Source organism: Hemitrygon akajei, chromosome 8, assembly GCF_048418815.1.
Source record: "Hemitrygon akajei chromosome 8, sHemAka1.3, whole genome shotgun sequence".
Taxonomy (NCBI): Eukaryota; Metazoa; Chordata; class Chondrichthyes; order Myliobatiformes; family Dasyatidae; genus Hemitrygon; species Hemitrygon akajei.
Window position 1 is genome coordinate 129,020,016 of NC_133131.1, and position 27,960 is coordinate 129,047,975.

At 39.3% G+C, this 27,960-nt stretch overlaps 1 protein-coding gene across 4 annotated transcripts in view; it reads left to right on the plus strand.

The window, feature by feature from the left end:
* The window catches only part of LOC140732254 (voltage-dependent L-type calcium channel subunit beta-2-like), a 318,120-nt gene that overhangs the window by 76,014 nt on the left and 214,146 nt on the right, over window positions 1–27,960 (plus strand). The window contains exon 1 of one of the 4 annotated variants that reach the window (XM_073054614.1): window positions 20,064–20,212. The exons of the other annotated variants lie outside the window; for them this stretch is intronic. Coding sequence (XP_072910715.1) covers window positions 20,165–20,212 — 48 coding nt within the window. The 5' untranslated portion in view covers window positions 20,064–20,164. Of the gene's footprint in view, window positions 1–20,063; window positions 20,213–27,960 lie in introns of those variants that run through there. 4 annotated transcript variants of the gene reach the window in all.

Sequence of the window (27,960 nt, forward strand, 5' to 3'; positions counted from 1 at the left end):
GCACACAAGAGCATCCTTGCTTTTAAAATAGAGCCCTGATTCTATCAAATGCATCAAGGACCGTTGCTCTTGACTTTGGTGAGATATTTTCTTCCAGGCTATCAACTTCTTCATTTTGGATCTATTTTTCTGTAATAGTCCCGAAGCCCCCTCTGCCATTGGTTGTACATTCAATGTTTATCTGCATGGCTGGAAATTTTGGAGTCCACCAAGGAGAAATATTTCCTTAAATAATCAGCATCTGACAGTATTAATCTCGACTGAGGCTAGAAACTTGTTAGCAAAGGCTGGAGGCTGCTCCACATGCAGTTGCATAAGGGTATTACTTTATCTTTCATTCATAGCCTAAAAGAAAAGACAGGAGAATAAATTCCTTACTAAATTGAGATTATTAATAGACTCTACTGATTAAGATAGAGTGATAAACACCAGAACATCAGAATCTTCATCGTCTGCTTCACAAAACAAAGGAAGGGATTTTTTTCCAAACATCCTCATGTTGCCTTGTTTGGAACTAATGATACACCATAAAAGGCAAAGCAAGATAGTGTTCTTGATTTTGGAAATTCCCAATTTTGTTATTTTTGGAGATGGCTACAGCTTAACTTGATATGTTTGATTGTATTATGGAATATTAGTGTTTGAAGACCTTAAAAATATTGACCCATCCTGATAGAACGAGAAATATGTTTTACATCAAAGGTAAGTTTTCAGCTGTCTAGAAAATGTCAGAAATCTATAAAAAGCAGTTGTAAGCCACTTATAGTACAAAAAAATTAAGCCGGAGTTTCACAATGCAAGTGACAAAGAACTTGGGTGAAACATCAAGAAATTTACAATTTGGTCATGCCTTTTCAGAACCAAATATTATCGAGGATTCTCAGAACCTTTTTTGCTTAAATGCCATGCTAAAGAAACAAGTTGTTCAGAAGGGTGTGTATAAGTCTGACAATGTTGTAATTTTAATTAAAATTGACATTCAAACTCATCTAGCATTAGATGTAACTAACTGTAAGTATCACATGCATTAATAAACAGAATCCTTTTTTCCTCTGTGGAATCCCTGGTCTATCAGTCCCATATTTTGCTCAGCGACTGTGCACCAAAATTAAATCTAACTTAAAGCTAAGGGCTATCAATCTAAAGTCATCTAGCCAATGGCTTTAAGATTATGACTTTAAATCTATCATCATAAGTTAAAGTGCTTAGTTGCCCTGACATAGTTTCAAAATGCTATTACGGGTCGGGCATTCTAGAGTTGAGAGTTCGATTCATGTGCCTGTCTGTATTGGAATCTCAGGAGAGTGTGAGGTTTCTCCGGGTCCCCCAGTTTCCTCCCCACAGTCCAAAAATGAAGCAGGCCATTGTAAATTGTCCCTTGATTAGATTAGGTCTAATTGGGTTTGTCAGGGGTTTTTGGGATGGCATAACCTAAAGGGCCAGAAGGGCTTATTCTGCACTGTATCAATAAATAAACAAACAAACAAATAAGTAAATAGATAGATAGGTAACTCAGGATCTGATAAGGGGAAACCCCATTCTGGAATTGTCAAGGCCACTCTCTTAGGTAGGACAAGGCCAGATGACTTTCCAAGCTGAACTTGCTGAAACATGTCTGCATGCAGTTAACAGCCCCATACACTCATTGTGGTCTCATTGAGCATTGATACACTGTGGAAGTAGGAGTTATACACTGTAAATAGGATAACATATTAATCATATTTTATCCTCTTAAAGATTTCTTGAACCTCCACAAATATTTCCACTGCTTGACTTTAGCTGTGATTCACTTGGCTTTCTTCACACTTCTAGTGAGTCAGAAAGAGAATGTCCAGCTTTATCAATTTCATGCCTCTCTTCAGGGAGCAACTCTGTTGGTATCATTCCTTTTCTCATTTACCCACACTCCTGCAACTTATCCTCTCTCGGACCTGCCCTCCAACTGCCTATTGATTTTGTTTTCCATTTGTCTACTAATATGTATTTTACAGTAGGCAATTCTCCCACCTTTGAGATCCAGGAGGAAGCAGGAATCACCTGCATCACGAGAGCACCCAAGGTCAGGATCGAACCGAGGTTCCTCAAACTGAGTGGAATTGCAGCGCATTTTAGCTTCCACTGCTTGCTGGATCTAGCTGAGGCAAAGTGCTCACCAACTGATACAAGTTGCTATTAATGCATTAAGCTGAATATGAATGAGGCCCCACTGCATTCATGGACAAGGCTGCTCTTCCTGCTTCCTTCTGCCCCTTTTGTAGTTGCCACTGATATTCAGACCTAATTTGCTGACTGTTAGTATCCCCATTCTATAATTCCTTACTTCCACAGTGGGACAGCATTTCATTCCCCCAGTAGATCAATGTATTCTTGTGTATTTTCACACCACATCTTTGCTGATCTGATGAAAGGTCATATACCTGAAATGTTAACGGTGCTTTTCTTTCCATAGATGTTGCCTGCACTGCTAAATGCTTGTAGTATTTTCTGGGTTTTCTTACATTCAGGTTTCAGGAAGAATATGAAGATTTTGGAAAGGTTACTGAAGAGATATGAGCTATAAGGAGAGGTTAGACAAACTTGGATTGTTTTGTCCAGGTGATGGGGGCTGAGGAGAGATCTGACAGGAGTTTATAAGATAATGAGTGGTATAAAAGGAGTATACAATCAGAATCTTTCTCCCCCAAGGAGAAATGTCAAGTACTAATGGATATACTTTTAAGTTGAGAGGCAGAAAGTTTATAAAAGTTATGTGGGGCAGATTTTTTTTAACACCAAGTGCCTGGGATGGGCAGTCAGGGGTAGTGATGGAAGCAGGTACCATAGTGGTGCTTTAAATGCTATTACCTGGACACAAAAACATTCAGGGAATGGAGGGATGTAGATCATATACAAGTAAAACAAATTTAGTTTAACTTGGCAAGGACAATACAGGTGTAAGTGTCTAATCCTGTGCTATACTGTTCCATGTTCAACGTCTACAGTATCTGCAGTTTTCATTAGCAATCATTGCTTTACTCCTCCTGCATCAGATTGTACCCAATCTTCTAATCCTCTGGTGAATCATTGCTGATAATTTTTCTCCCCAACATACCTTCTTACACCCTTGTATTATGATGTGTGTACTAGCACCAGTGCAAATCCTCCATTCATTAGAGGCACATTGTTCTGGATAATAACTTCACCAAGACATATTTTCATCCCTGTGCTACTGATAGATAGTCAGACATTTCTATACCAACAGTGTGTAAGCTGGTGGCCCAACAGGACCTTAAGATTAGCTTTATCTGTCACACGTACATTGAGACATACAGTGAAATGCAGCAGTTGCACCCAATCAGATCATCGAGTGTCACAACACTTCTGGCGCTAACACAGCACGCCCAAAGCTCACTAACCTTAACTGTACATCGTGGGAATGTGGCAGGAAATCAGAGTACCGGCAGGAAATCCACACAGTCAAGGGGAGAATGTACAAACTCCGTATAGACTGCAGAGGGAATCAAATCTGGATCTTACAGTCGGTATTAACCGCTAACTGCAATGCTACCACGACAGGAGAGAAAAAGAATTTAAAGAGCCAAGGAAAGATACATAGGGGGAGAAACAGAGAAACATTAGTGGAACAGAGAACGTAAGCAAAAAGCAACATGGTGCGGGCAACACTGACATCAGATAAACAGGAAGGTTCATCATGGTCATCGTCACAGTCCATGTCAGAGTGAAGCATAGTTGGAGAATTACTGGTCAACAGCTGCCAGCAGCTTCCAAGTTCTGCACAGAAATCATAGACTTGCTGGCACTTATGCAAGGAAATGCTGGCAGCTTGCTGCAAAGTTAATTCAGAGAAAGAGCCGGATAAGAAGAACATAGGGTGTGTTCAGAAATAGGCTGGAGATCAAGGTTGTTTGGGTAACATAATTACTTTTGGTTCCATCTGGTTAATAGATTAACTGGGGAAGTTAGAGAAAAAAGGGAAGAAAAGAACATGCTGGTACTATGAGATGCAGAACATAGCCTTGCAGCAAATACACAAAAAAGTTAGTTCCTGTTAGTGAAGAAAGCAAAGCTAAGGTGTCATTGCAAATGGATGACCAAACATTAGAAAAATAGAGGGCTATGGGTAACCCTAGGCAATTTCTAAGGTAAGGACATGTTCGGCCTGGCTTTGTGGGCTGAAGTGCCTGTATTGTGCTGTAGGTTTTCTATGTTGCTATGTTTCTATGATCATGTTGATTATAAAACCCATTCCAAGAGATGAGTAAACCTTAGTACACCTGTGTTGAGGGTCAGAGGAGCAGAGGTGAGGGAGCCCACTCTTACCACCTGGCAGGGATCAGGAAGTCCAGGATCCAGCTACATAAGGCAGGGTGAAGGCCAAGGTCTCTGAGCTTCTTGTCGAGCCTGGAGAGAATTATGATATGCTGAACTGTAGTCCAAGAATAGCATTCTCACAAAAGCATCCTTCCTCTCTAGGTAAACCAGGAAGTCTGCTCTGAAACTGTTGAATTTAATTTTGAGTCCATCTAGTGCAGGGGTTCCCAACTTTATTGTGCCATGGACCAATACCATTAAGCAGAGGGCCCATGGACCCCAGTTTGAGAACCCCTGACTGGAAGGTGAACCTCTGACTCAAGTTTATTTTAGGCATCACTGCAATAGTATAGGAGGCCAAAGGTGAAGACTTCAGAATGGGACTGAAATGGTGAGCTAAAGTAACAGGCAACTGGAAGCTTAGTGTTATCCACGCAGATTGAATGGAGATGTTCGACAAAGCAGCTACCCAATTTCCTTTCTGTAGATGCCTTCATTTAAGTATTAACTAGATGGAACAAAATCAGTTATCTGAACACCCATTTAACACTCCATTTTACAGATATCCGGCAAACATTTTCCACTCCTCATCATCCACCAATCCCAGTTTTTTTGCCATTGACAAGGGATTTGCAAGAGTCTTTGCTGATGTTGAACATTTCTTTCAAGGTAGACTTTAAGCATAACCTTGAACCTTTTCCTAATCCAAATTCCAGAGTTTTCCAAAACTGAGGAATGATCTTCTTTCCATATTATTTATCAAACTCAGGACACAAATTAAGCTGAATCTTCAGCATATATTCAAACAGCTGGGCTTTAATTTCTTTCACTTCTTGGGACTTCTGTCAGTCCTTTTCTCTGTTCTGGCATAATGTACCATTTTCCCAATGTTTTCAATAGTGCATTCATAACCATTTTAGTTAATTTGATCCATTCAAATAGCCAGATTCAGTTCTTTTCTCAATCTTGCCCTTTAACCTCAAGCATACGTGCCTTGTAGGGGCTTCATTCCTTTTCGACAAGTCAGTTTTAATTTTCTTAATGTATTAGCCCTTGTCAATTCACATTTATGCAGAGACTGTCTTTCGCACATTCGCTGATGCTCCCCCTTGTGGTGTTGACTGCTTCTTCACGTTTTGCCAGATTAATGTTACATCAGCCCATTCTGAAATTTCTACCCAAATGAGAGTGTCAGCATAGAAAAACACAACTTCCTTCCAGAACAATCCCCAAATCACAGTCAGCTAACACACTTGACACATTCTTCCAAGGCAGGAAAAACAAACTTACAACCTAATATTTGTATAGGTAGTTGCTAAGAACTCTGAAGAAATGCTATATTGCTAATAGTAAAGCACAGGCCTTAAACAGTCAAGTGTTAGTTAACCAGGAAGCTAGTTTTATGTTTGTTTTTATTACCAGAGTCATGGTCCTCAGATCTCCAGCATTATCTTACAGGCTGGCAGCATTTAGCAAGCTATATCTATTTGGTAAAATTTTCTGAGAATAAATTCCTGATTTTGGTCATTTAACAGGAGATTATCTGCGCCAAGTTTGAGTGTTAAAAGTTTGCTTTTAAATTTAAAGCGGTACTGTGTCAGAATTACCCTTTTAACATTAAGATCAAAAGCAAAAATTTGTATACAGTTCCAGAGCTAATTTACAATTAATTTTTTCACTGTACTCTCTTTCTAATAGCATAATGAATTTAGGTTTTGTTGGGTCTCTCTGTGAAAACAGAGTACAACTTGATTGTCCATCCCACTGGAAGACTTGTGGGTGAGTTCCACACAAATGGGAACATCTTATCTTTGGGCTTGAAATTGGTGACAGCATAACTTTAGTAATATAGCATTGCAATTTTCATACATAGTATTTGAGGAAAGAAAGTTGTTTTCAATTTTCACTTCAAAGGTATTCTTATTAATTCAGGAAATGCAAATCAATGAGTACACATTTCTCTGTACATTAATTGTATTGTCAAATTAATGCTTTATTTTATAATACATCAATCAAGAATCCTTGTTTGATTTAGGGTCAACTTTATTCACCATATATATTTACATGCACAGTGGATTCCATTTAATAGAGCCATCGGTTAATCAGGGCAGCCATTATTTGAGACAACTCTTAAAGAACAAAACTTTATTAAGAAAATAGCCAGGATTCCTTTTGTTTATTTGTGACACTATGCCACTTAATTGAGGCAGGAAACTGTTGCTGAACAGTTTCTAACTGGAGTCAGTCATGTGCACTTATGTGACCTTTAAACACTACACTGTGCTTCGAGCAAACGGTTTTCAAGTAGCATCACTTGCATGTGTTTATCTTCTAAAAGTAGCAATTTGTGTCACTCATAGTTAGTAAGAAGTAAGCAGTAAGACAATTCAGAACTGCTTTGCTCACCGTGGATTCAAGGATGCAGGTTTGGAGATGCCAGAAAAGGCCGGCAGTGAAAATGAAACAATTTCACTAATTCAATAAGTTAGGAACTTGAAGAATTTAAAGGTATCAACATTCGGAAGATGCAATCATCGGCAGGGTTGTATGTAGGTAATCCATTATCTGTACTAGATGTCTGCACTGATTTTATTTATTTACTGTCAAAGAACGTCACGCGGATGAATTCCTCCACTGATAACTATTAGGAACTAATACATATTTTTATAGTATTGTAGTGTTATAATTTGTTCTGTATTTCATTTAAATACTTAATTTGTTACTCAGTTTGTCTTTTTTTATACCTCCTTAATGATTTCCATGAAATTTTGACTAATTGGGGCAGCTGCTTAATTGGGTCAAAATGCACTCGTCCCAATCTGTCCCAATTAACTGGAATCTACTGTATTTGGAATTTGCTGCAATGTGTAGGCATGGTATACAACAAAAACAGCAATATTCAACAATTATAAAGAATAATGAATTATATAAAATAAAATTAGAGGTTAAAGTGTGGATATGAAATAAAATGTGCATAAATGCACAAATATCAGCATGCATTTTCAATGTAAAAAGCATTATAAAGAGGGGTTTTGACTGTTTAGTGTGCAGTGCTGTGACTGAGGTAATTGATAGAGGCTGGTGGGGTGGGTGCTAAGTAGAATGGTTGATCAGTTTAACTTGCCTGTGGGAAGAATCTTTTGCAACTCATGTTGTTTTAGTACCTGCTTCTTGGCCTTAAATATTAACCTGTGCAGGGAAAAAATCTGTACCCTGAAGCCAGCTAAGATATTGCTGATTGCCTTCTCTTCATGTGAGCATGCAGTTTTGGATCCAAAACATTCACTGGTGATGAAAAGCTCTGTACTTTTGCTACTTCTGGTTCAAGGGAAGTTGTATCATAAGGTTCCTTAAAAGAGGAATAAGGGCTCCTCCAGCCCCTCCTCATTGGGAGTTTTATATAATCTTAAATGACAACGATGATAAAATTTAAGATGAAGTCAAGTCCATCAACAAGAACAGAAAGAGAATTGCTGACATTTTTCTGTATTCTCAGCTTCAGGAACAGTGGGATTCTTTCCTTGCCAATTAATTGCACTGGGGCATCCTTTGATGAATGAGCAGGTGCATAGATTATTAATGCACGTGCAGCCTACTCCAATTACTGATTGCTGTTGTGTGACTTTATAACCTTGTGAAAAATCCAAAGGACTAGCCAGAATTCTTAGCTACTGTTTAATGTGTGAATGCTGGAAATATTTTGCTTAATCCCTTCAACGAAGGAGAGCAGATGGGTGGACATCCCAGAACCAGCAGCTGGAGTTTAGTATGGTGTCAGCATTGACTATTTATTGAACCACATGGAGCTCCATGAGCACTTGTTTCATATATGCAGCATGTAGTGCCTTCATCAGGAAACTGCATGTTATTTATCAAATATCAGTTGTAACGTAAGCACTGACCCATTCCAAGTATTGAGCCTAACAAAGACTGAAAAGTTTCTGAGCCTCAGGATGTAATATACACTGCCCTTCGGATGGTTCTTCCAGTCAACCAGTGGTCACAACTTCATGACTCCTCTTGCTCATGGTGTTAACATTCTGATCAAGTCAAGTCAAGTCAAGTTACTTTCATTGTCATTTTGACCATAACTGTTGGTACAGTACATAGTCAAAATGAGACAATGTTTTTCAGGACCATGGTGTTACATGACATATTACAAAACTAGACACAAAAAACAACACAGAGAAAAAAAAAACACAACAACTACACTAGACTACAGACCTACCCAGGACTGCATGATGTTGGGAGAAGAAGTTTTCATTTCTTTTTAACGGTCATCAGAACGAAACAATTAAACTATGGTAGATGAGATATGACTGGCTTGGAGGCCTGAGTGCCCATAAATGTCAGATTTTCACTGGGCCATTCAAATATGAGCCCCTTTGACAGAGAAAGGTTGAGGGGGTTCTGTGAAGAGAAGAGACATGGAGTTTGTTCACCAGGTAGTGGCAATAAGTGGAGCAGTAAATGGGAACTGGGGGAGATGCAATATAGATACAGCAAATGGCTAATGGCCAAAATGATTACTTTATTAATTTAGAAAAGAACGTAGTCTTCTCCCTGATCTGGCAGCACAGCCATGATAAACGGGGGAATCCGAGATCAGTATTCATTATAATTTTCTACACATAATGATATATTTTCAAGAATCTATGTGAAAAATAAGCATCAAGGCAATAAAGTTGTTAACTTCTTTTGTCGCCGAATGGCTGGGAATCTGAAATATGGCCAAGCACCCCACCAAGTGGTAGACAGGGGCAACTAATGAAGCAAGCTTTTATCAGTACATTGACGTATCTACCTTTATACAAGTGTTGAAGAACAATGCCAAATTTAATTCAAATCATGTTTATTGAGAGCAGAATCCAGCTGCTTAATACACTGAAAACCAAGCTCCAGTTTTCAATTATAAAGAATGTGCAGGTTAGTTGGCTTTTGGGTATATTACTGGAGTAAGAATCTATAGATAGTAGATATATTATTTAAAAAAAAGCATCAATAATCTTCCCAGGTAGTCTCGGCTTTGAGAATAACTTGCCTCTACTCCAGTTCCTTGGATCCTGGGGTGACTGATGATGTCAATGAGTGAACTGCTGTCCCATAGGTGGGGCAGGAAGGTGGGTAGACAGTGAGGTGGAGTTTTCCCTTCACTGTTTATATTGGGTTTCTATCTGATGCCAATGTGTGGGTGTATGGTTTTGAGTAGTACCTCAAAAGTTCTTTTAAATAAGAATATAAAAAATAGGAGCAGGAGTAGGCCATATGGCTGTTGAGCCTACTCTGACATTCAATAAGATCATGGCTGAACTGGCCATGGACTCATCTCCGCCTACCTGCCTTTTAGATGGTCATGGGCCAGATTTCCTAATAGTAAGTGGGAATGTTGCATTTTCTTAGGGAGGATATATATGCTTGCATATTTTCTTCTGCAAACTTGGTACTCTGACAGAGCTTGGAATAGAGTCTGTTTTAGGTATCAGGTGTCAGGCTTGTAAGAATGGAGGCAGCAATGGTGAGACCTCTCCAGGTCCTTGAGGTGCTTGCTATAAGCAGTCCACAAAAGTATAGAGTAGGACTTTCTGCTGCCTGCTAGAACATATGTTTTGAACTTGGCTGGAGAACTTGATCTTCAAATGCCATTTTCCTCGACCTATTTAGAGTTGTTCTGGCACATTGAAAGCAGCAGTGATCTTCATCAATTTTTGCTGAGAAGAGCCTCTTTTCAGAAAAGATAGTATCAATAATCATTACCATGAATCTGCAGTACTATTGTAAAAAAACAGAAAGGTCACAATAATACCCCTTAGGAAAGTAAGTCTGCTCTACTTATCAGCAGAAGTCCCTATGGTTAATTCTTAATTACCAACTAAAATGACTGTTTGGACTGTTAGGCCACTTGATTACATACACCAGTAGACCTACTCATAATGTACTATCTAATCAGCCAATCATGTGGTAGCAACACAATGTATAAAAGTATGCAGACATGGACAAGAGGTTCAGTCTGATCTTCAGAATGGAGAAGAAATGTGATCTACAGTCAGATGGGGTTCTTTGACTATCTCAGAAACTGCTGATCTCCTGGGATTTTCACACACCACAGTCTCTAGAGGTCATAAAGAATCTATTGAGTAACAGTTCTGTGGGTGAAGATGCCTTTTCAATGACAGAAGTCAAAGGAGAATGGCTGGAAGAGTATAAGCTGACAGGAAGACAAAAGTAAGTCAAATGTTCCAACAGTGGTGTGCAGAAGAGCATCTCTGAAGGGACAATACATTGAACCTTGAAGTGGATGGGCTACGGCAGTAGAAAACCAAGAACATCCATTTAGTGGCTTCTTTATCAGGCACCTCTTGTACCTAATGAGGTGATATTATAACCATTTTTGAGTTCTCCTGTAGCACAACCGATAAATTCAGCACAACAAAGTACTTGTACATTGCATACCAATTAATTATTACACTTGATTTTGTTTCTATAACAACACAAGAGCACACATTTAAGTTGATCCATAGAAAAAGAGCTCCTAAATATCTCATAAGGTGAAAGAGGGAGAAAGGATGCTGAGCCAAAGATCACAATAGAATGAGCACCATCTAGTTTGGTCAAAGAGATGGTTTCGTGGAGATAGATACAGAGGCTAAGAAACTGCGTACGACTGTGAGTTGTGAGGCTACGACTGTGAGTTAAGATGCCAGGTGAATTAGACAAGCTGAGTGAATGGGCAAATATGTGACTGATGTCATGGATAAATATGAAGTTATCCATTTTAGTTGAAAATGCAGTAAGACACAATATTTATTGAAATGGTAATCAAAAGAGCTGCAGGTTTGGAAATTTGGTACAAAAGTAGAAGCGCTCAGCTTGACAGGCAGAATCTGTGGAAAGTGAAGCAAAGTTAATGCTTCAGGTTAAGTGGTAACCATATAACCATATAACAATTACAGCACAGAAACAGGCCATCTCGGCCCTTCTAGTCCGTGCCGAACGCTTACTCTCACCTAGTCCCACTGATCCGCACTCAGCCCATAACCCTCCATTCCTTTCCTGTCCATATACCTATCCAATTTTACTTTAAATGACAATACTGAAGCTGCCTCTACCACTTCTACTGGAAGCTCATTCCACCCAGCTACCACTCTCTGAGTAAAGAAATTCCCCCTCATGTTACCCTTAAACTTTTGCCCCCAACTCTCAACTCATGTCCTCTTATTTGAATCTCCTCTACTCTCAATGGAAAAACCCTGTCCACGTCAACTCTATCTATCCCCCTCATAATTTTAAATACCTCTATCAAGTCCCCCCTCAACCTTCTATGCTCCAAAGAATAAAGACATAACTTGTTCAATCTTTCCCTGTAACTTAGGTGCTGAAAATCAGATAACATTCTAGTAAATCTTCTCTGTATTCTCTCTATTTTGTTGACATCTTTCCTATAATTTGGTGACCAGAACTGTACACAATACTCTAACTGGTCTCTTTCCAGTATTTCCCATTTTATTGTTATCATTATTATTTAAATAGTGATGGCTTTGAAATAGTGATGTAAAATTATATCTGGATATTCTTGTACACAGTCACCAAAAGCAAACATTCAGGGGCAGTAAGCAGCTTAGAAAGTAAATAGTACCCTAGCCTTTATTCCAAGAGGTTTTGTATAAGTTAGCAGTGATGTTCCACTGCAACTGTACAGGCTTAAGAGAGGCTACATCAGCAGCACCGAATGCTGGTTTGGTTTCTTTACCTAAGAAAGGTACTTGCATTAGAAGGAATTCAGCAACAGTTACTAAATTGATTCCTGGGTTGAGGATTTGTAGTACAGGGAGATAGTAAGTCAATTAAGTGTATAGTTGAAAGGAGATATGCAAGGTAAGATATTTACAAACAGAGTGGTAACTGTCTGGAACCACTACTAAGGGAGGTGGTGGAAGCGGATATAAAGGCCATGTTTAACATTCATTTAGACAGATGCAAGAAGAGGCAGGGACTAAGGGGATGTGGACCAGGTGTAGGCAGAGTGGATTAGTTTAGATTGTCATCAACGTCAGTGTTGACATGGTGGGCTGAAAGGCCTGTTTCTGCACTGTACAGTGTTGTGTCTGAGAGTAATGAGAACTAAGTTCAGTGTTCTATCTGGGAATAACGAGAGATCTTATTGAAATATAAAAAACTCTGACAGGGCCAAGTCATTCTGGATGTAGAACAATGTTTCCCTTGGCTGGGGAGTAGGTGTGAGATGGGTCAATGTGTTATAGGATCATATGAATATATGGCAAAGTGTACAGTCATTTGTCTCAATGTGCTGTGTCAGCCAAATGGAATAGTTATGTCAATCCCACCTCCAAGGTCTTAGTACATAAAAGGTAAAGGCACATCTTGTGAAACATGAAGACTGTTTCTTTTTCCAATAGTCCTTCTGACATTGGGTTGCAGAACTCTTTGAGTGTTTTTTCCCCTCAAATTTCCTCTAAAATGTTTCCCAGTTTCTATTTCCAGATCCCTCATTGTTTTATGGACCTTATTTAATATTCTCATCAGTCTTCAGATGTTAGTTTTTCAGATTGATGCAAGTTTATCAGTGAAGAAAAATATTCAATGGCTGCCAGCTGATTGGAATCAGAGAATGTAATATAGTAATCACCGTCTGGGAAAAATATTCATTTTCACTCTCTTTTAGTTTGGCATTTATGGGCTATTGGGTGTTTCCTACTGTAATAGAAGAATAGGCTATAGATTCTTTCAACTGTGGAGTTCTGGCAGAATCTTTTTTTTGTTTCTTCTCCTCGCCTACTGGCTTATTACAAAATATTGGGCAATGTTTGCTGAAACTTCTGGAGTTGAACCACACTCATACAAGGGAAACACTAGCCTTTAAAACTGAAGATCTTTAGAAATGTTAACAATATTTCCTCCTGCCCTGTTATTTCTAACATACCTCATAGATCGTTATGTCAGTGAATTAGCAAACTACGTATATTATTGAGGGGTATGAGTTCAAATGTCATAGCAGGTAGGACACTTAAATATAGTTACTCCTACAAATATTGTAATTATAATGTTATATATATTGTAATTATAAGGCCACGATGCAACTAATCAACCAGTAGTTTATAATCAGAAGACAGCAGCCAAAGTACTATCCTGAAACAGAACAAGCACTCTTTAAGTGCAAATGAGGAATCTTCCTATTACAGAAGTCACAAATCTGTTTCTTTAAGCCAGAGGTTCCCAACCCTTTTTATGCCATGGACCAAAGCACAGGGTCCATGGACCCCAGGTTGGGAGAACCTGCTGTAAGCAGTCAAATTGTTACATGTGTCAAGACACAATGCCATCATAATTCACTAGACATAAGAATATATGGTGGTTTCGTTGGTCCACAATGATATATACTTTGAAACGCCTTAGATTTCCTAGACATTAAGTCAGATGCATTTACTAGCTCACAGACCAAACTGCAAATGCATAGTAATGTTCAAGAAGACATGGGATTGCCATAGAAAACTAGCTAGTTCTTTCATTTTACTTAGAAATCTGTGGTGGTTACTCGGTTTGGTCATTGTATATAATTTTAAACCCACAGCAATGTAATGGATTCCTAGCTGCCTGCGAAATGGTTCAGTGGATCGTTTAGCTCTGGGGCAATCATGGATGGATTTTAAATGCTGGCCTTGTCTGCAGTGTTTGTGTACATGTATTAATTTATATTCAATGGCCAAATGATTCCAGGAATGAAAGAGCTATCTTATGAGGAGCATTTGATAGCTCTGGGCCTGTACTCGCTGGAATTCAGAAGAATTAGTGGTTCTCATTGAAACCTATTGAATATTGAAAGGCCTAGGTAGTTGTACTCGCAGAGGATATTTCCTATAGTGGGAGTGTCTAGGACCAGAGGGCACAGCTTTAGAACAGAAGGACAACCCTTTACAACAGAGATGAGGCAGAATTTCTTTAGCCAGAGGATGGTGAATCATCACCACTGACAGCTGTGGTGGCAAGTCATTGGGTATATTTAAAGTGGAGTTTGACAGGTTCTTGATTAGTAAGGGTGTCAAATGTTATGGTAGAATGCAACAGAATGGGGTTGAGAGGACCAATAAATGAGCCATGATGGAATGGCGGACCAGACTCAATGGGCGGAGTGGCCTGTTTCTGCTGCTATGTCTTACGGTTAAATTAAATGGCTGTAATTATGCAGCAGCAAACTTGATTGTATTGAAGCATATTTCCCAAATGCATGTTCACGTTCCTCGTCTAGCTACATTCATTTATAATCTATTGTCCATAATTTTGGTGGGATCTTGAAATTTATTGCACTTTTGATTTCAAAATATTGTGAACAATTCTGTGACTCCAAACACCCAGGATAAAGCTTTGCTTGTGGAGAGAGTGGGTGTGAGTTTGTTTTATGTAACCTTGATTCGTTGACCTATGCTTTATCTAAGCAGAGCTCTGCATAGGGATGACAGGAATTACTACAATAATCTCGGCTGACATTTCATTGCATTAGCTGGACAGCTCATGTGCTGAGAAGTAATTTAATCAAGGACCTTCCTACCTGCTCCTCTGGTTCAGGTGGATTTTGAAGATGTTAGTATTGAAGGCGGGTAGGAATCACGGTAACTCATTCAACTTTGCTCGGCAAATCAGAATTAGCAAACACTAAATCTGAAACTCAAGGGATACTACAAATGCTGAAAAACTTGCACAACACACACAAAATGCAAGCAGCATCTTTGGAGGAGGATAAACAATTGAATTTTTGAGTCAAGATCCTTCATCGGGAATGGAAAAGAAGGGGGAAGAAGCCAGAAACTAAGTCTGAGCATTGTAGCGCCCACAAAACAACCAATGCCATTTCTTTTAATGAGTTTCAGAGAAGAATTTTGGTGAGGTCATTTCTTTGACTGTAGGGTCTTGTACATATACATTGAATTTCTAATAGAACTTTGATTAACACTTACTTCAAAAGAAAATGGATGTAATTTTCACCTTGAAATTAATGAGTGCTGATTGATTGCTGATTCAGAACGCAAAATATCCCTCATATTGATTGCAGCCATGTGATGTGTGAGCACACTGCATCAGTCCTGTTTCTGCTTGTAACCACTTTAACCATGGTCCCCAGTACTCACAGCAATGCTGGACCTTGTTAAAAGACAAGCGAGAACCTACAGAACTTGGATCACATATTGTCATTTTCTACATACATTTAACTTCTATCAAAAATCATGCTTCCTCTAAAAATCATGTTTCCTCTGTCTTCTAACACAATCCTCCTCTTCAAATGAACTCCTCTGGTCATTTACCCTTCCTTTTATTGAATGGCCCTACCATCAGTTTCTTTCTCCCAATCATCATTCTCTCTATTGTTTCTTGCCAAACTGGAGTTATGCCTTGACTATCAGAATGCATATAGAAATATGAATTATTTATTTACCACTTCTCGTCATTCAGTCATCAAGGATGTTGGACCTGGAGATGATATTTTCCAGAAGGTTCTACAGAAGTCAACAATAAGGTGTAACGTTCATGATGTTAGCCATTTTATTTGGTGTTCATAACAAAGAACAGTAACCAACAGTGAACAGTGGGGTGCCACAGTAGCGTAGCCGTTAGGGCGACGCTATTACAGGTTGGGGCGCCAGAATTCAATTCTGGCATCCTCTGTAAGGAAGTTTTTACACTCTTCCCGTGTGTAGGTGGGTTTCCTCCAGGTGCTCCTGTTTCCTCCCATGGTCCAAAGACATGCCAGCTGGTAGGTTAATTGTTCATTGTAAATTGTCTCGACATTAGGCTAGAGTTAAATCAATGGTTTACTGGGCGACACAACCTGGTGAGCCTGAGGAACCTTTTCTGTGCTGAATCTCTAAATAAATAAAAATAAATAACCAACCTTCTCTGCTGTAAGAACTGAAGGAAGAAGACAAAGAATAAAGAAACCATGGCCGTCTTATATTGAAAACTAACTCAAACTAGCTAAATAAGGAAATTCTTTGATAAAAGCAGCCAATGAGATTGTTGGATTTATGGCATGTCACAGGTTGCAGTAAAAGGAGCTACATAAAATAAAGAACCAGCTATACTACAAATTACTAAACATCCACCAAACATTTAGAAACAAACAGATTATATCAACGGACAAGCAAGCATGAGGAAAGGTAAACTACAAGAAAAGTGAAAATCTAGGCCATAATCCAACATGCGATAACATTTAAATGTTTAATGCAAGCAAAGAATTTGCGTTATATAAACACAATTCTGGAAACGCTGTGGAGGCCTCTGTTGCCTCTGAAAACAAGACTGCAGGGTAGGATTGCACTCGCCCATTGCTACACCACTTTCAAAAATGTCTACTTGCCTGTAGTTTGGTAAATCTGACCACCTGACTGTGCTTCTCCTGCCTGCGATCAGGCAGAGACTGAAGAGTGTAACACCAGTAAAGAGGACTACAAGGAGCTGTACAACTGAACTGGAAGATTACATGCAGGATTGATTTGAGATGGTGGACTGGACGATGTTCAAGTATTAAATGTGTAATAGTCATTACTCACTTCATAAAGACAAGTCTGGATGAGTGTGTAAGCACAAAAACATTCTGAGTCTTTCCCAATTTGAAGCCCTGGATAAACCAGGAGATTCATATTCTGCTGAGGGTTAGATCTGTGACATTTAAGGCTGGTGACCAAGAACCTTATATGAAGTACAGCTATGACCTCTGGAAGGCCATTATGAATGCAGAGAGGCAATTTTGGATTAAACTAGAATCACATATGGACACTCGATGGTTATGGCACAGTTTGCACAATGTAACATCTTACAAGGCAAGATTAGGTAGCATAACAGCAACAACCCATCATTCCTGATGAGATCAGTGCTTCTTAGGTAAAATTTGTTAGGGAGAACTGTTCCACCCTCATGTGCCCCACATTTTTGATACTACTGTAATTGCAATCTCTGAGGCAGACAACAGGTTGAATCCATGAGAAGTGCCTGTTTCAGATAGCGTGCCTGGCCAAGAACTGTGTAGAGCAAATGGCGGGGGTTTGGTTAATAGGAGTGTTTCGGTTGAGTTGGAAGGTCAATGGGTGGGAATGTTGGAGACGGGTTGGGGATCAATGGATGAGAGTGCTTGGGATTGTTCAGTTGTTCATTTGGCATGGTTGTATTTGTTGAATGGAGAGGTCCCTGTGTGGGTGTGCTTGGGTCATGTCAATTGTAGTACAGTGGCAGTACTTTGTTTGCTGTAGTGACGGGAACTGGCTCACAGATTGCTTCAGGGAGGTTGGCAGATTGATGAGTGGGTTTCTGGATTTGTACAGCAGCACTAGATGAGCAGGTACAGGTGCTGAGGCTGTGGTGACAGCCATGATGGGTGAGAGGTCGGGCTAGGTGGTTAAGTACAGTGCAGATCCATGGGTCAGGGTTTGTTGGGGGGGAGCAGACCAATGACTTCATCACTGGAGTTAGGTTGGAAACATGATGGGTTGAATTCATATTTTGTAGATAGATTGTTGGTGACGATACCGGGAATGGATGACCAGATCTGTGTGTGCAGGTGCCAGAGGGTGGTTGGCAGAGTGCTGGGTCTGGCTTGGACAGCGCAGTAGCTGGGTCTTGTGCAAGACCCACATGGTTGGAAGAGAAGTGCAGTGCTAATCCAAGCACTAGAATATGGTGCAGTCTACAGACATTCTGGTAAGTAGCTTACTCTCAATGGAGCTCACTGCGGTGAGTACTGAGTGCCAGGTTCCACAGGCTGCCCAGGCAGATACTGTGCTGAAGGAAGCATCACATGCTTGAGTGGTGTGGGTCACACTGCCACCTTGGCAGACATGATCTGCCATTCATTGCTGCTGTATGTGTCTGAATTTCTCCACACCTTAGCACTTCAGGTGCACGGAAAAAACAGAAAGAAAACAAATCCCCTGCAGTAATTCCTGATCTTCCATTCTGTTTTATTCTTCATTAAAAATGAATGTTCTCTTTTTGATTCCTCAACATAAACATAAAGTTGATTCAAGTACAATCAGCTTAAAGGGCAATTGTCCTGATTGTCTTGATTCACCTTTAGTTTGTCACTCCAACATCATTATTGCCTCAGGGCATTTTGCTTTGCAGCCAAGGAACCCATCTGAATGCAGAGAGCCTCACTGCTTAACTGATTCCATGGTAAAGACAAGAATTCAGTGCAGTTTTAACATCCTACAAGGTGGGGTATCCAGGAATGACAGTCTGCTCATTCTGTTAGTACTACAGAAAGGGCAGATGTCAGAACTACCTTCTATTGGGATTGCTCTGTGCTCCATGGGAATAACTTAAGCTGTTACCACTCCAGTCTCTTCTCTCTCTGGGATCAATAACTATTTTAAAGTCTTCCTTGTCCAAGTCTTCCTTGGCCCTCCAAGTCTGGTGCAAAGCCTAGCGGTACATTGTAACCGTACTGTGCAAAAGTCTTAGCTAGGGCGCCTAAGACAGTATGGTACTTGCGGAGAGTGAGTTTGTAAATCTGGCAGGAGCAAAGTACGTTGGGTATGGTGAGGGTGGAGCACCACAGGAGAGGTGTGAGACAGGTGGCAGAGAAGGAATATCAGGGGCAGAGGGGTAGTGCGGGTGCAGACACGACCAGCCCTAAGACACCAGGCTAGGTAATTTGATTCCAAACAGTTGGTTTATCGATCATTACAGAACGTCTCTCTGGTGCTTCCCGCTTCCTCTCCTCTTCCTTCCTGTTTTCCCCTACCATGACTCTCCTGTTCCAGTCCCTTCCCACTCTCACTCCACAACAGAGACCCATATCAGAATCAGGTTTATTATCACCCACATATGTCATGAAATTTGTCTTTTTTGTTGCAGCAGTGCAATGTAATACAAAAAAAAACTACAGTACTGTGCAAAAGTCTTAGGTGCCGTAGCTATGTAAAAATGCCTAAGACTTTTGCACAGTACTGAATATAGTAATTTGTCATAATACAAACAGTGCCTTCTATCTTACTTGTCAGGCACCTGGCAATTGAAATCTAACTGATTTCTATAAAATATACTTGCATGCAAATCAGCTGCAGCCTATGAAATGAGGAATCAAGCTGCCAAAGTTGTTAGTTATTAATAAAGATATGTTTGTTCCCTTAATGTTCCATAATTTGATCGTCAGTGACAGGTATTTGTGTGCTATCTGTAGATATTTGTCGGGCAACATCTTGAACTGTCCTTGGGAATTCTCATTTATATGATCAAACACACTGCTGCATCTCTCAGGGAACAGGTAGTAAGGACGCTGTATATAATTTGAAACACGTACAGCAGGCCCAGCATCTTGCTCTTCTGACAGTGATTCAGATCCAGGCTAGGATAAACATGAAGGGAGGCAGGAGATAGAGGGATCAGATTCTGAAAAGATAACACTGAAACAAGGCTGCTAATAATTTGCGGACTGCAAAGTGTACTAGAGTCGCTGAGGCAGATGTTAAACATGAATAGTTATTGTAGTTACACTCATTAGTTGAGAAATTAGAACCGCTTTGTGATGAAAGTCACAAGACTTAAACAGTAGCTGTGTTAAGTGACACATAAATTCAAGTTGTATCACATCTTCAGAATTCTGTTTAAAACTGAAAGGACCTGTGACATCCAAAAATGCATCTTTATATAAGAAGAGGTTGTTTACATCAAATAATAAGTTTTCATCCCCTCCTGAAAGCAACCTCTGAGATCTTTGGGATCAGCAGTCCATTTCCTACGGATTTCTTACCCTGAAGAAAGCTGAACCTCGACAATGGTTCACTTGAGTCAGTGACACAGCTTAAGGCTCTGTGAAGCTGCTTGCTGTTTGTATTCTGCTACCCTCTTAATGCAGTGCTGTGGCCTGGGACATCGCCGGCAAGTACAGATTTTCTATGTAAGTGTTCTGATCTCTGCATTAATCTATTCATTAACCGACTGCTATTTATTGTCATTCTAATTGGTTTCATCGCCAATTTGAAATCTCATCACGAGGTATCATTAAAACTGAAGCATAATTTTGCTTATTTGCTTAAGCTTCAAACTCACTGCTTACTTTTGTTCATATTTGTTCAAGGATATCAATAAGCAAGTGTAAAAAAAGAGTACTGGGTGGTTACTATGTAGATTTAATTTAAAATAGTAAAGTTAATCCTATTTAAAAAGTGAGGACAAGCAAGGTCAAATTTGAATGTTGTTGATAGTAAATCACAACCATCACCGTTACGAGCCGTGCTAAATATGTTGGTGCAGAACGAAAGATAAACCTTATTTGTTGCTGTTTTGGAGCATAATACTTAAACATAAAAGCTTCTTAGTCCAGTGAAATAGCTATTGAAGCATGTCCTTGCCACAGAGATTTGCAATAGTATACAGCAATGGTAGTCATTATTGATTCACACTAAAATTACTGGTGAATTCCTCACAGAGGAGATTCAAGCATGTTGTCATAAATGCTTGCCAATACTTGCAAACTGATGATTGCACAAACTGGGGAATGTTCACATCTGTTGCACTACTTACTTTTCATAATTGTATTACTTACAGTTCATTCAAAGCAATTCTAACAGAGATAATTTTAGTCAATAATTTTCAATTATTCTCCCCCTTTTGAAATTTACATATTTACATAATTAAAGTATAAATGTATTTGTACACTATATTTAATTTTCTTATTAAGCCTTTCCTAAGCAACATAAGTAAATTTTACATTTCAATTCAATTAAAATTGAAACAAATGTAATTATCAAATTTGTATTTGTGTTTATCTCCATATACATTTGTCATTAATGTTTAATGTTAATCATAATGATAACTGGCAGCTCTTAACTGTAATCTGAATAACTATGTTCTCAGATCACTCACACTGCAGCCTGTAATTCACCAGCTCAAATGGTGACGATATTTCTCCAGTTAAGGAGAGACTGATGTCCAAGAAAGATGTTCCATCATTACTTTTATTAATAATTTGTTTTTTCTCCTTTTGTTCTTGTATTCTTCTTGAACAATGGACCTTACTGCTTAATCTTGACTATTTTAGCTCACCTTGTTAAAGTAATTGTTTGCAGCTCTGCCACAGAAGAACGATCTGTTTGGCTTTCACTTCAATATGCTTCTGATGTGCAACTTTATATCAGTTGTATAATATGAGTTCACATCAGAAGAATTGGAAGCCTGTGTTTGGAAGCTTTTTCAATGCAGGGTGAAAATGGTTATCTCCTGATCTCCGGGAAGTTTGGATAAATTTAATAGTTAGTTGGGCTCTGTAACAAATTCAGTGGCTGTTGTAGTCTTGGTAGCTAAAGGCATCATATTTAAATTCTAACTCCTGCATATCTGCAATTGAATTATATCTTCTTAGGAAGCCTGCAATCCATTTCTAATTAAGAAGTTCAGGCAGCAACTGGGGAGAAAGTACACACTGAGCCTCATCAATTTATGTTATCCATCAAGAGAATTGACAGATTAAATAAATGTGCAAATTCTTCCTTGGAGCAATGTTAAAAATTCAGGTGTGTTTACAACGCAGGTAAACAAGATGCCTGCTTGAACATTACCAGTTTTAATTTTTATTCAGTTCAGTTTTATCTTTGTTGTATTAGCACTTAGGAAAATTGTGCACGTTTGAGTGCTAAAAATCTCAACAGATGTATTAAATTTCTGTTACAGTGAAACTCAAATCAACCACAGTTGTTACTAAATACAAATGAGATTGATTTGAAATCTCTTGCAACATTCTGAAGGCAAAATTAATGGAAATGGAAATTCGAAATAGTTGAGATTTATTGCCTGCATGATTTTATTGGCAGGTTTTTCAAGCAGTTTTTCAGGGAGAATAGCTGATTTAAAGTTAGGAAAATAAACAAATCTTAATTATATGTATGGAGATGCACACATACTTGAGATATAATCCAGGGTATGTAATCTGCATTAATCAACTGCTGAAGCTTAGCAAATGAACAATTGAAACAGGTTGGAACAAGGAAAGAGCCTGAAATTAGTCCCATTAATTGTCACATATTTAGAACAAATATGTTAGACTGGCTAAGTGATATTTCTTTTAGTGATACTTTATATTACTTTGGACATTTTGTTTTTCAAATTCAAAGATACGAAAGTTAATAAAAATGAGCCAGATTACATAAAGCAATGCGATTTACTTTCATGCAAAGTGTATTTTCACGGGTTTGGAAACCCAGGGTGAACCTCAGCTTTATTCCCCTCAGTATCTTGAATATTATTCCACATGAAAAACCAACCCTGTCTTTTCTGGTATCTTTGCTAACAATAATGTCACTTCAGAAAAGTTATCCTCATCCTGGGTATTGTTACCCTAGCACCAGAAACAAGATTGTAATATAGCAGATCACAGAAGGGTCTGAGATAGATTGACACCAAACCAAAGAAGTTAGGAAATTCTGATGGAGGGTCAGCACTTGAGATGTTAGTTATGTTTTTCTCTCCACAGGTGTTAGTTGACTTTATAGGTATTAACAAGATTTTATGTTCTTTTATTCAAATTTCCAGGATATGCAGTGTTCTTGGACATACTCAGACCTCTAAACAAAAGCATGTTCAACAGTTTTTTTGATAGGGAATGCTAAAAGGGAAGTGAGTTCTGGAGTGATTTAGAAACCCAACTCCCCACTTTGGTCTCTAGAAAGCTAAGGGATTTGGAGAGGTGAAGGAGACCAACATTGACAGTGGATAGGACAGTGATGCTTCTCTCGAGTGTTTTCCCCATGTATTCTATAGGTTCTACACTAGTATAAGCCGCTGCATTCAAATAGTCTGCTTTCTCTGTAAACCTCTCAAGTCCAACAACAACAGAATTATTGAGTTACATCTAAAATGGTGCCACTAATGGAGGTTTTTGAATAGTGTGGTAGGTTTTAAAAATCATCTTTAAAAAGATCCAGAGAGGCTTAAAAAGGGAATTCTAAACTTTAGGATATAGACAATAGAACACATTAGTAGGAGATACAAGTTCTAGATTCAAGGGTCTGGTGCCTGATAGCCAATGTATCAGGAACTGGGTAGCAATTGATTTCATGGGATGAGCTGAGGTTTATGAAGGCAAGTGGTTATGAGGGTTGGCCAGACCTGACTTAATCTAGAGCTAAATTTCTGACCACAAACCGGATCCAACAGGATCACCTGGCTTCAACCTCATACTTCAGTTAATTAACTCAATCAGGGCAATGCTTCTCTCACAGATTCCCTAACACGATCCAATAGAAACAACACCCTATTTGATTAATAATGCCCAATCTTATTGGTCATAGAGGCATAGAGGACTGCCACACAGTTGCAGGCCCCTTGGCCCATCTAGTCTGTGCCAAACTATTATTCTGCTTAGTCTTATTGACCTGGACCATAGCCTTCCTAACCCACCCATCCATGTACCTATTCAAGTTACTCTTCAGTGTTGAAATAGAACCTGCATCCTCCACTTCCACTGGCAGTTTGTTGCATACTCTCACCACCCTCTGACTGAAAGTTCCTCTTCATTTTCCCTGTGAACATTTCACCATTCACCCTTAACCCATAACCTCTAGTTCTAGTTTCACCCAATCTCAGTGAAAAAAAAGCCTGCTTGCATTTACACTATCTATACCCCTCATAACTTTATATCCCTCTACCAAATCTCCCCTCAGTCTCCCACACTCCAGGGAACAAAGTCCTCCTCTGTTCAGGCTTTCACTCTAACTTGGATCCTTAAGTCCCGTCTGAAACATCATGGAATGAATGGCCAGTCAATTGCTGTACTTTGCTATATTCTATTCTATTGATAATGTTCAGTCCTTCTCCAAGTCAAACTTATAGCAAAGGGACTGTAATAGAGTGTTTTGGATTATTTTCTGATCTTTATGATGTATTTCAAATGAGCAACCAACAAGGATTAAAATTACCTTTATCAAAAGTGTCCATTTCATAATGCAGAACGCATTTGGAAATGATGACAATCAAGTAATTAAATGGTAAGGTTAATTTCTTTACAGATACGTAAGAAGATCTTGAACAGTAAACTCATCATAAGTTCTATGACACAAATATGATTTTGTGCAAAGGCAAAAATCTTGTGGCAGGGTATTGCATTTTAAGATCATTTGTCCTTGTCCTTTAGCCAGGATATTTGTGGTCAACATCTTCAACAGGTCAATAAGCCAATTACCTCAACATCTAATAGTGTGATATTCACCATTTCCCAGCTCAGATGCTAAATAAAATTCTGCAAAACAATCTTTTGGGTGGTGGACTGGCTCCTCTGGCAGGAATTTGGTGCATAGGGACCAAGAGACTCATCTCCTCTGACTCCCACCATCTGGTAATATGCAGAACCTAGAATGTAAATGGAAAATACCAGTTCTGAAAATCCTCTGAATCTTGTGCAGCTGTATCACCTAGCTTCTCTTGTAGTTATTCCAAATAGATGTTAAGGATTTGTCTACACTGGCTTTGGATTTCAGATTTTTGGAGTCGATTATTTTGACTTAGACCACGAAGTACACTGTATATTTCTGTTATTGGACAAGTACCTTCATTATTGCCTCACCCACATGCAGTTTCCTCAACAGTAAACTTAGACAAATTGTCCATTTGGTGCTTTGGTTGAAAATATTTTGGAATCTTTTCAGCTTGTCTTATATCCTGGGGTTTAACATTGAGAAAGGGGATTTTATTGGCTTTACTCTTGTTGGAATTAATTGTTTACCACCACTGGGTATGGAAGGATTGCAGGACCTTCGTGGGACTTGCTGGTTTTGGAACTGTTCAGGTACATTGATAGCCTTCTGTTTATTCAAACTTGTATTTTAGTGTCGTTGTACTGGGACTCCATTTTTAGTTGCATCTGATGCTGCTCCAACATGGTCCTCCACTCTTTATTCAACGAGACTGGCTTGTTTAGTTTTATTAATCGAATATGCCAAATCTTGCGATCACAGATCAAAGCTCATGGAGAAACAATTAAATGCTATTATTGATAGATAGTAACTAGGTGCCCAATTTTGACATGCCAGATCATATTTAGTGTGATGGTTGTTTTATATAACACCATGGATTAGTCCTCACTTTGAAGATACAACTGAGTCCATGTGGACTAGTTCAATGTCTCCTTATTAATATAACAATGTATCTGCAAAAGGCAGATTAGCAATAGTAGAGTCAAAAGCTTGTTTTTTTTTCATTTTCAGGTGACTCCTTCACCAATAGACCACAATGGAGTACACTTGAGCATAAGCACAATCTTTATTCCCAGGGCGGGGAAGTCTAAACCTGGAGAATATAGATTTAAAGTGAAAGGGGAAAGATTTAAAGGGGACTTGAGGTGCATCTTTTTCTCATAGAGGGTTGCCAATATATGGAACAAGCTACTAAAGGAAGTGGTCAAAGCTGAAATAATTATAATATTTAAAAGACATTAAGACAGATACATGGATAAGAAAGCAGTGAATCTATGGAATGCTCAGCACAGACTGTGGTGGAGGCCAAATCCATGGGGATACTTAAGATGGAAGTTGACAGTTTCCTGATTGGTCAGGGCATCAAAGGAAATGGGGAGAAGGCAGGTGTATGGGGTCAAATGGGATCCGGGTTCAGTCATGGTGGAATGGTGGAGCAGACTCGATGGGCTGAATGGCCTAATTCTACTCCTATGTCTTATGGTCTAAGAGAGTGGCAAATGCACTTCAATAGAAAATAAATGTGTCGTTATGTGTTTTGGAAAGTCAAACCAACAGAGGACTTATACCATGAACGGTAAAATCAGGGAGTGTAATGGAATAGAGAGTTCGAGAAATACAAGTGCATGGTCTATTGAAAACTGTGTCGCAGGTAGACATGATGATTAAAAAAAGCATTTAGCCGACGGGCCATCATCAGTCAGCAGTCTGAGTGTAGGCGTTTGGACATTACGTTGCAGTTGTCTAAGTCATTAATGAGGCTGCAGTTTGTCAACCTGTTATAGAAAAGATCTGGTTAAAATAGAAAGAGTGCAGAAAATAATTACAAGGATGTTGCCAGGTCTAGATGGCCTGAGTTATAAGGAGAGGTTGGCAGACTAGGTCATTATTACTTGGAATGTAGGAGTATGAGAGGCCACCTTATAGAAGTATTTAAAATTATGAGAAGCATACATAGAGTTGATGGTAATAGTCTTGACTCCACAGATTTAGGATGATAGAAGTACTTCACTCAGAGGATAGTGAATATATGAAATGAACTTGTGATGAAAATAATTGAGGCAGGTACAGTGGTCTCATTTAAGAAACACTTGGATATGTACATGCAGGGTGGGGCTTAGAGAGATAATGGGCTGAACACAAGAAAGTGGGACTAGCTGGGTGAGCAACTGGTTAGCATCGACTCAGTGGACTGAAGGGCCAATATCCGTGCTGTATTACTCTATGACTTCTTGACAGGGTAGAACTTGAATTCCACTCCTTCTGTTGTTGGTTTGGGCCTGTGCATGTGTTTAGTATACTTCAAGAAGGCCTGATGCTCATTGGAACACGAAGTAATGGCTGTAACTTTTTAGAGAAATGCTACAGTATCAGACTCATAGTCATATGGCAATTTTGGCCCAAATCAGCCTTGATGACTGTTATCCAGTGAACTAGTCCAATATGGCAGTCTTTGGCTCAATGTTCTCCAAGCTTCTCCTATCCAAACTTTGGATGGCTATTAAAGTTTGCTACTGTGTCTGCCTTAACCACTTTTTCTGGCAGCTCCTTTTAAATGTGCAACACCCTTTGCAAGAATCTACCCCTGATATTTAACCTTTATCCTCTCATCTTTAGAATTCCATCCTAGGAAAGACGATATGCATTAACCCTGTCTATATCCCTCATGGTCTTTTCTATCTGAAAGGAACTTCACTATCAAAGTATATCAAGTCAAGTCAAGTCACTTTTATTGTCATTTCGACCATAACTGCTGGTACAGTACATAGTAAAAATAAGACAATGTTTTTCAGGACCATGGTGTTACATGACACAGTACAAAAACTAGACTGAACTACGTAAAAAAAAACACAGATAAAAAATTACACTAGACTACAGACCAACCCAGGACTGCATAAAGTGCACAAAACAGTGCAGGCATTACAATAAATAATAAACAAAACAATAGGGCAGTAAGGTATCAGTCCAGGCTCTGGGTATTGAGGACTCTGATAGCTTGGGGGAAGAAACTGTTACATAGTCTGGTCATGAGAGCCCGAATGCTTTGGTGCCTTTTCCCAGACGGCAGGAGGGAGAAGAGTTTATATGAGGGGTGTGTGGGGTCCTTCATAATGCTGTTTGCATTGCGGATGCAGCGTGTAGCGTCAATGTCTGTAATGGCCGGAAGAGAGACCTCGATGATCTTCTCAGCTGACCTCACTAACCGCTGCAGGGTCTTGCGATCCGAGATGGTGCAACTTCCGAACCAGGCAGTGATGCAGTTGTTCAGGATACTCTCAATACAACCCCTGTAGAATGTGATGAGGATGGGGGGTGGGAGATGGACTTTCCTCAACCTTCGCAGAAAGTAGAGATGCTGCTGAGCTTTCTTTGCTATTGAGCTGGTGTTGAGGGACCAGGTGAGATTCTCCGCCAGGTGAACACCAAGAAATTTGGACCTCCTAACGATCTCTACCAAGGA